Below are 9944 nucleotides of genomic sequence, written 5' to 3'. Positions count from 1 at the left end.
TTAAAAAGAACTTGTATGCATTCATATTTGTCCATATTATTATGAATTACTCCCTCCGTTTCAAAAAGAATGACATACTTTCATTTTTAGTCCGTTTAAAAAAAGAATGACCCCTTTCCTTTTTTGGCAATACTTTAATTTCAACTTTCCACATGGCATGTTTAAAACCATAAGATTAAAGGGCATTTTGGTACATTTGATACAACTTTAATTTAAGGCCACAAGATTCAAAAGTCTTCTTTATTTTCTTAAACTTTGTGTCAAGTTAAAGTAAGACATATTTTTTTAAACAAAGGAAGTAAAAAGTGATTGAAGTTCATATTTATCCAACTAAAATATAAGTGATTCAATTTATTAAAATATAAAAAAATAAATTAATTTTATAAATATGGGTTAAGATTGTCACCTTAGATCATCCGCTTTACCGGACCGGTTTATAGGTCGGCACTGTTAATTCATTTTTGTGTGGTATTCTCTATGTACACATACAAAAAGTAATAAAACAAAGGTCTTGACCTAATAAAACATAACATTCGTGCCTTTAAATGGATCTACCTAAAGGAGCGGGCCGGTAAAAGGGGTATAATGGTCAATATGACATATGCCCGCCAATTTGAAGTCTGACATGATGGACAGAAAGGGGCATTTCAAGAAACATTGACTTCACTCCCAACGAGCGTCGCAATAAAATTACCTATTTACCCATCGAAAAATGGCATAATATTATACTTAACCATAGTTAATGTGTTTGGCGGGTTGACTAGTCTGGGTTGGTAGGCGTTGCTCGTCTCCTCTCTCTTTCGTCACTGTCTTTCTGCTCCGGGCCCCTTGAATTTTACACCCCAAAGTGTTTCCTTTCTTTAACTTACACCCTATCCTATTTATTTTTACAATTTACACCCTAACCTCTTGGGTCCCTTGCATTTTACACCCCAAGGTGTCTTCCTTTTTTTTTTAACTTACATCCTATCATATTTTTTTTTTTTACAATTTACACCCTAACCTATTTATTTCCTTACAAAATAGTAAAATTATTTTTTAATGAGGGCAAAATAGGAATAACAATATACTCCCTTCGTTCTATTTTACTCGTTCCAATTTGACATTGCACATTGATTAAGAAAAATAATTAATAACATGACTATTTTACCATAGTGCTTTTATTAAATAATGTTTACATTTTAATTTGGAGATAAAACAATTAATATTAAGAGTAAAAAAGGAAAAAAAAAAAAAACTAGCTTGTCTTGATTAATAAAATATAACAAGTAAAATAAAAAATCGAATTAGGAAATTTGGAACAAGTAAAATGGAACAGAGGAAGTATTATTTTTTAAAATAAATTTATTTAATTTTTAGTGTAACGAACTTTCAATATGTTCTTGCATTCACATTTATCATCTAACTATTGTCATGTGATAAGTATTCTCACTTTAATTTGTAACTGCTAAAATTTCGTAGTGGCGTTGCTTCTGAATGATGAAAGTACGGTGCAGTGAAATTTCTAGAGCCATATCTATATTAATGCAATCATAATCACCTATACTACCTGTCAGAAAGAAAATAATAACGTAAAGAAAGGACCAAAATATTGAAGGAAAATGAATAGAATAACAGTAGTTAAGGATAAAGCAAAAAACATAACACATGAATTGATGGAATTTTATCTTTAATAATGTCTTCCTATATTACTAGTTGTTCAATATCAATCTTCTCTTAACTCAAATGGCATTCGTTTGGAATTTTCTAAAAATTTGAATTTGTAAATTTTTCATCTAACTTCCTACACTAAAAATTAAATAAATTTATTTTAAAAAATAATACTTTCTCCGTTCCATTTTACTCATTCCAAATTCCTAATTTGATTTTTAATTTTACTTGTTATTTTTCATTAATCAAGACAAGATAAATTTTTTTTCTTTTTTACCTTTAGAATTAATTGTTTTATCTCCAAATTAAAATGTAAACATTATTTAATAAAGGTACTGTGATAAAATAATCATGTTATTAATTATTTTTCTTAATCAATGTGTAATGTCAAATTGAAACGAGTAAAATGGAGCGGAGAAAGTATATTATTATTCCTATTTTACCCTTATGAAAAAATATTAAAAACTAATTTTATTATTTTGTAAAGAAATACAAAGATTAGAGTGTAAATTGTAAAAAAATTAAAATAGGATGTAAATTAGAAAAAGAAAATATCAGGATGTAAAATGTAAGTGACCCAAGCTATTAAGGTGTAAATTATAAAAATAAATACGATTGGATGCAAGTTAAAAAAAAAAAATACACCGTGGGTGTAAAATGCAAGGACCCTTCTGCTCCTCTATATATTCTTCTCCCCTCGCATTTTAATTCTCTCCAAACCTAACCAGACAGGAAAAAGCCTCTCTAGTTATAGTTCTTTTGTCCCCTTGTTTTCATCGCCTTCTTTCTGGTTTTCTCTCCAGTCAGCTAAATCATCTTAACTGGGTAATTGAGCAAAGTTTAATATAGAATTCATTACATTTCTCCACTTTCTGTTTGATAATTCATTACAGAAATGGACTCTACATCAGAAAAACTTTCTCCTTTTGATTTTATGGCCGCCATCTTTAAAGGAGGAAAGATATTTGATAAACTGAACTCGTCATCGGATTCTGGTAGCTCAACTTCTCCAGCTTCATTAGCAGCTTTGTTGATGGAGAACAAGGATTTGATGATGATATTGACAACCTCGGTTGCTGTCTTAATCGGATGTGCAGTTGTCTTGATATGGCGGCGCTCCTCGACATCTGCTAAGAAAGTTCTGGAGCCACCAAAGTTGGTTGTTCCTAAGTCAGTTGTTGAACCTGAAGAGATTGATGATGGAAAGAAGAAAATCACCATCTTTTTCGGAACCCAGACTGGTACAGCAGAAGGCTTCGCAAAGGTAAAATGTCTCATAGTATTTTTTTACATTATTTTCTAGGTTACCTATTATAGACATTTACATATCATTTATAATCCTGTTCTCGGAGGTTAAAGAAGTTGAAGTCATAGAATAAGTAGAGAATTTTTTCTTTTTGTGGATTTGGTGATCATGATTTTCGAGTTGTACAAGTTGTCTAAAGGAGTAATCATATTGAAGATCCTAAAAGGTCAAACTCTGAAAAAAAAGTTGATTTACAACTTTTAACATGTAAATTGAGAAAAAGTGGTGTGTATCAGCATATTTGGAAGGGTAATTTTGTGATTTCAGCGGATGATTTGCAACTAAAAAGACTAGTTCTTGGTGGTGATCCTCATGAGGACTAATGAGTGATTGTGAATGTATTTCTACAGGCACTTGCTGAGGAAGCCAAGGCCAGATATGAGAAGGCTACCTTTAAAGTGATGGATATGGTGAGCTTTCTTTTGTGATGTTTTTGTCATAAGTATGATATACAAAGTGAAGTTGAAGATTATGGGATTCACGATTTCATTGTTTCTGATTGCTTAAATGAATGAATTCTAGGATGATTATGCCGCTGATGATGAAGAGTATGAAGAAAAATTGAAGAAAGAAACATTGGCATTCTTTTTCTTGGCGACGTAAGTTGGAAATATTAACCTTGTATATTCACTTGCTAAATGATCAATATTGTATTTGCTAGATAGCAACTTGAACATGCGTGTAATAACTTGATTTATGTTGGTTGATCATAGATACGGAGATGGTGAACCAACTGATAACGCTGCCAGATTCTATAAATGGTTTGCAGAGGTAAATGTAACTGATTAACCGAGTGATCTAACATCTTGTCTGTCTTAAGTTTGTTGCATCTCAGCTTTGTTGATATTTTGTTATATTCAAAAGGGAAAAGAGAGGGGTGAATACTTTAAAAATCTTCAGTATGGAGTATTTGGGCTTGGTAACAGACAATACGAGCATTTCAACAAGGTCTGAGAGGAATTTTATTGTTCTCGTGCTTGTTCCTGTTCATATGTATCCCAATATACTTGGGAAACCACTAAGATGATAGCTGTTCGCTAACATGTACTTGTTTGTTCTCTTTATTGTTGTCAGATTGCTAAAGTTGTGGATGAACTTCTGGCTGAGCAAGGTAGCATTCTCTTTTGATTGCAAATTCCTATTCCATTTTTTACTTGAATATGAAATATTGGATAACTGTTCTCTAGTTGGATATCATTCACATGATGCGATTCTGTACTATTAGAATATTAAAATATAGCCTTATAGGTTATATGTGTTCAAGTCGCTTGCAGTATAGCAAGGAATTCTCTCAATCTTAGTGTTGGCCATTTTGACTATAAAAGGCAGGTTTTTAGAATAACTTGGCTAGTGCAAAGACCACTTGAAGTTCAAAAATTAAATCGTGGGTGTGGAGGAAAACTGTCTCATTGGGCTCTAGAGATGGCATCTCGGATAACTTTCATAATTGATTCTCTATTCTTACTTGCTAAAGTGTATAAACTGCAGGCGGGCAGAGGCTTGTTCCAGTGGGTCTTGGAGACGATGATCAATGCATTGAAGATGATTTTGCTGCATGGTATGCTTACAGAAACTTCTCTTAATATAACAGGAGTTCCCTTTTGTTTTCTTAATATGTATGTGCTCATAATTATGTGAATGTTGTAGGCGTGATTTAGTGTGGCCTGAATTGGATAAGTTGCTTCTTGATGGAGATGATGCAACTGCTGCAGCTCCATATACTGCTGCAGTTTTGGAATACAGGGTTGTTACCTATGAAAAGTACAACTTTGATGACCACTTGACTAACATAAATGGTCATGCAAATGGAAATGTCATTGTTGATGCCCAACATCCTTGCAGGTAACAAACCTGCTCTTCCTAAGTAATTAGACTTCCATTGTATGTGCCTGCTCTATTCAGTTCTAATCTTGCTTCTATGTGCCGCTATATGTCAGAGCTAATGTTGCTGTGAGGAAGGAGCTTCATACTCCTGCTTCTGATCGTTCTTGCACTCATCTGGAATTTGACATTTCTGGCACTGGGCTTGCGTAAGCCCTCTTTTAAGTCGTTCAATATTTTATGCTTTTTTTCATCGAGCAAGAACTGTAGATATATGTAGTGAGTGGTTCTAAAATGTTGTACTGAGGTCATTCAACACGTGATTCTAATTCTAAAAATTTCTTTTACGGGGAGATTTTGACTTGGAAGATATTTGAAGCCAAGTAATGTCACTGAAATTGATTATGGTCATTTTCCTAAAGTGGTCCTTGTGTTTCTCAGGTATGAAACTGGTGATCATGTTGGTGTGTACTGTGAAAATTTGATTGAAACCGTGGAGGAAGCTGAAAGGTTACTGAACATATCACTGGACACGTTCTTTTCCATTCACACTGATAGAGAGGATGGCACACCACTTGGTGGAAGCTCATTGCCGTCTCCTTTCCCTCCTTGCACTTTGAGAACAGCATTGACTTGTTATGCTGATCTTTTGAGTTCTCCTAAAAAGGTAACCTTTTTACTGTTCTTGAAGCTCCTCCTGTTCTTCTGTGAGCTATGAAATGCTCATGCTTAATTGCATACATTGCAGTCTGCTTTACTTGCTTTAGCGGCATATGCTTCTGATCCCAACGAAGCTGATCGATTAAGATATCTTGCATCACCTTCTGGAAAGGTGTGGACTTGTTGCATTGTACTTTCACTTATTGGAGCTTACGTTCATCATTTCTCATGTCTTTATGAAATCTATTTCTTCAGGAAGAATATGCTCAGTGGATAGTTGCAAGTCAGAGAAGCCTTCTTGAAGTCATGGCTGAATTTCCTTCAGCCCAGCCTTCAATCGGTGTTTTCTTTGCTTCTGTTGCTCCTCGCTTACAGCCGAGATTCTACTCTCTCTCATCATCTCCTCGGTGAGTATCTTGCTGCGGTTTTTTCAAATATTAAAGGTAAAGGGACTAAGGCAGTGTTAGAGAGCTTGTTACCGTATATCCAGGAAGTAACACAATGTAGGGTGGAGATAGAATGAGTTGAACCATAATAAGCTAACCTCTTAAAATCTTTATTCCATAATGGGCAATGCAAAATACGGATTGAAAATATCACTATTAAAGATTTTTATTGTTATGATAATATTTCTTGGAGTTAGGTGTTCATTCATTTGTTGAACATAGTACACAGTAATTCTGACAGTGCCATACATACTGTTGCCTGACTAAGAAATGCTTCTAACATTTTTCTGCAAGTCTGTGTGCTACCTTGCGGGAATTAAAGAGTGCTTCTACTTCTTTCCATCTATTTGATTTGGCAAATCAGAGAACATAACCTTGTGATCTTCATTTACTTGCAGGATGGCATCATCAAGAATTCATGTCACTTGTGCACTGGTTTACGATAAAATGCCAACTGGACGAGTTCACAAGGGTGTCTGCTCTACATGGATGAAGGTATTTACTAAATGAAGGTTGAACTTTAGTCACATTCATATAAATTCTAAGAGAACTCACTAAGAAACACTTGACTGATTTTTTCCGTTGTGCCCTAAACCAAATGGAGACTTTCTTCTCGCGGCATTTAGTTTGTTTGTTATAAGTTACTAACTTAACTAGTAGTGAATTTTTCATTTCTTTCGGTATTTTTTAGACTGTTATCTGTTAAAGTTGATGTAGCTTTGGTCCTCATTCTGTTTCCATGTGGTTCCTCTTTCAGAATGCTATTCCTCTAGAAGAAAGCCTCTCCTGCAGTACGGCACCTATTTTTGTTCGGCAATCAAACTTTAAACTGCCAGCTGATAACAAGGTTCCAATCATAATGATTGGCCCTGGTACTGGGTTGGCACCATTCAGGGGTTTCCTCCAGGTTAGATTCAAACCATCAGAGACTAGTGGAACTGTGAGTCTTTGAAATGCATAGCCTTTTACTCTTCTGTTATCTTTCAGGAAAGATTAGCTTTGAAGAAGGAAGGAGTTGAGCTTGGTCCTGCAGTTTTATTTTTTGGATGTAGGAACCGCCAAATGGTTAGTATTTAACTGGCAGTGGATACAGCTCAAATTCACCCACAGAAGCACAGATATTTGGTATTATATTTATGGCTTACTGCATCCACTAACTCTCTCTGTTTTTTAATCTGTAGGACTACATCTATCAAGATGAGCTAGACAATTTCCTCAAGGCCGGTGCACTTTCTGAACTAGTTGTTGCTTTCTCACGTGAAGGACATAACAAAGAATATGTGCAACATAAAATGACACAGAAGGTATACTGCTCTTTCTACCTGTACTGTGCAAATAGATCTAATGTCATTCCAATGGTTGTTTTGAGATGTCATCTAACTATTTTCTTATTTCTAGGCGGCGGACATCTGGAACATGATTTCTCAGGGAGGATACATATATGTCTGTGGTGATGCTAAAGGCATGGCTAGGGATGTCCATCGGACTCTTCACACCATTGCTCAGGATCAGGTAAAACTTCTCAATACCATATTATTTTCTAGATGTGGTCTTTGTTCTGTGCTGTCAACGGGTGCCTGGTACCTTACCACCCTCCCTTCAATATTTAATTCCATTAGTCATTGTCATTTCTGTTGAGGGGTTTTTGATTTCTGGAAATATTCATCACCACTAACGACCCGGACCAATTCAATGTACTTTACCGCTGTATCACTTTAAGACGCACAATTACAAGTCAGATGTTGACAGATATAACATGGTCTATGAGGGCAGGGGTATTTTTCAATGTTTATTTGTTTTTCCCCACAGAGAAACATAGGTATCCCTCACCTCAAGGAAAAACGACTTCGGCGAAAGAAGATGGAAAAGCAAAGTACAGCACCAGACGGAACTTAAGTGTCTTTTTTGACGTGTACCAAGTGTATCTTGTGCAAAACCTTTACTGGCTTATATTGAAGTTATAACTTGACTTTATCTCAGGGATCACTTGACAGCCCCAAGGCTGAGAGCTTGGTGAAGAACTTGCAAATGACCGGAAGATATCTGCGTGATGTGTGGTGATTGTTGTGTGGGTATATTATGCAAGGGTTTTGTGATTAGAGAAATATATAGGAAGGCGACTTGCAAAGAACAATCAGCCTTTCAATAGGAAAAGAAGTGTACTACTTGTCGCCACAGCTCTATGATTGTATGATTCTTTTTCACTCTTAATTGAAAGATTTTTTGGTACATGTAGTTTATATTATATATTATTTATATGTACACAACTTTGGGACAAATAATTATGTTAGTATTAACCATAGGAAATATTAATTGAAGAGCTTGTAATTTCCTTGAAGAACCAGCAATACGGTTCAGACAGCATTGAATGCTGTTGATTTTTTTACTCTGATTCAGATCTTCTGTATCTAAAACAACTGTTCATCTCAAAATAATCGTTTATGTTTCAACTTTATATACTTTTCTTTTGCCAAATTTAATCAAACATTGTCCAAGTGCCTAAAGTTGATGGTGACAAATGTTGCGGAAAATAAAGTGATTTTTTGGAGTTGAGTTAGGAGTTAGAGTTGAAGTTGTTTGCCCATTAAGAAAGTAGAGTTGTGAGAGAAATATGAGTGAAAAAAGTAAAACTAAATGAGAATAGAATTTTTCGGAGTTGGAATTAAGTTGGAGCTGGAGTTGTGTTTGGTCATAAATATAGAGTTGTGAGAGAAATATGAGTGAAAAAAGTAAAAATAAATGAGAATAGAATTTTTCGGAGTTGGAATTAAGTTGGAGCTGGAGTTGTGTTTGGTCATAAATATATATTGAAAGTGTTTGAAATTTTGTGAGGAAGAAGTGAAAACAAGTTTTTCTTGTTTTCAGTTTTTCAAATATAATTTCAAATTATATTTAGAATTTTCATGGTCAAACACTATTGCTTTCACTGTTTTACTAAAGTGAATTAATTTTTTAAAGAAAATTGAAAAAATACTCATGACCAAACGGTTTCTCAGTTTTACTTGTTCTTATTTTTCAAAATAATTTTCATTAAATTAAAATAATTTTTATAATTAAATATTATTATTTTTACTTTTTCACTAAAATGAAACAATATTCTTAAAAAAATAAAATAAAAATTTATGACTAAACGGCTAATTAGTGTGTTATTCACGAGGTTGTGGCTGTCTGAGAAAATCTTAAATGGCTTTGGGAGAGATTTTGCTGCCACTAGTTAAAAGGAGATCAAGGAAGAAAAAGGAAAAGAGTTAGTAATTTTGAGTGTTAAAATGATGTGTCATTTATATGTATTGTACTGCTCAATGGAATATAACTATGACATTTGAAGGGTATTAAACACTAAGGGGCCGTCTGGTTTAAGGTATAAAAATAAATAATTTCGGGATAAAATAATAATTTCACGATAAAATTTTTAATGCATGTTTGATTTGTAATTTTCGGGATAACTTATTTCAGGACTAATAAATAGTTCCGGGATAAGTTCTCCACCCAGTTGGTGGGATAACAATCCCATGAGTATTTATCCTTGGAATAAAATTAGAAAAGGACACAATTGCCCTCCAAATTCCTTTTAGATTATCACTTTATATATATATATATATATATATATATATATATATATATATATATATATATTACATAATTTCTTGTTAATAAAATATAAGGTATTTTTATAAAATTATGGACGAGTTACTAAAGTATGTTGACATTCTCTTCCTAACTTAATACATGCTTAATTATTAAATAAAAAAATATTTTTATATTTAGATAAAAATATTTAAAAATTTAATTTTTTTTTTAAATATAATTTGACTCTCCAAATATTAATGATACTAAATAATGAAAAATGAGAGTAATTCTTTTTCACATTTTTTGATGATGAATTTTTTTAACAAAAAATGAGATTATCAATATTTTATGGAATTTAGAACAAAATAAGCAATTTAACATGAAATATTAGAGATTCATACCCATTTAAGAAATATTTTATTTATGAATATATTATACGTTAAGTTTATTTGAATAATTATTATGTTTATTTATATATTTTAATTTCTCTA

The 9944-nt window shown here is 33.2% G+C and overlaps 1 protein-coding gene across 4 annotated transcripts; it reads left to right on the top strand.

The window, feature by feature from the left end:
* The first annotated feature begins 2292 nt into the window (after positions 1–2292).
* LOC107877895 (NADPH--cytochrome P450 reductase-like) lies at positions 2293–8112 on the top strand. Of its 4 annotated transcripts, NM_001325091.1 has the most exon segments (21): positions 2546–2914; positions 3307–3366; positions 3479–3552; positions 3554–3555; positions 3670–3673; positions 3676–3727; positions 3821–3904; positions 4031–4067; positions 4445–4514; positions 4604–4798; positions 4894–4986; positions 5219–5444; positions 5526–5609; positions 5693–5844; positions 6282–6378; positions 6641–6790; positions 6871–6948; positions 7065–7187; positions 7281–7287; positions 7289–7395; positions 7864–7944. In NM_001325091.1, coding segments are annotated over 21 exon segments (2145 nt in total).
* Positions 8113–9944: the final 1832 nt, after the last annotated feature.

The sequence above is a fragment of the Capsicum annuum genome, chromosome 7, assembly GCF_002878395.1.
Source record: "Capsicum annuum cultivar UCD-10X-F1 chromosome 7, UCD10Xv1.1, whole genome shotgun sequence".
NCBI lineage: Eukaryota > Viridiplantae > Streptophyta > Magnoliopsida > Solanales > Solanaceae > Capsicum > Capsicum annuum.
This window is presented reverse-complemented; position numbering and strand designations above follow the sequence as displayed.

What these genes read in the sequence shown, in the direction of transcription:
- LOC107877895 (XM_016724686.2), top strand. Translation starts at nt 2,546, where the DNA reads ATGGACTCTACATCAGAAAAACTTTCTCCTTTTGATTTTATGGCCGCC. An exon ending in CAGCAGAAGGCTTCGCAAAG is followed by an intron (nt 2,915 to 3,306) that starts GTAAAATGTCTC and finishes GTATTTCTACAG; the next exon opens with GCACTTGCTGAGGAAGCCAA. An exon ending in CATTCAGGGGTTTCCTCCAG is followed by an intron (nt 6,791 to 6,870) that starts GTTAGATTCAAA and finishes GTTATCTTTCAG; the next exon opens with GAAAGATTAGCTTTGAAGAA.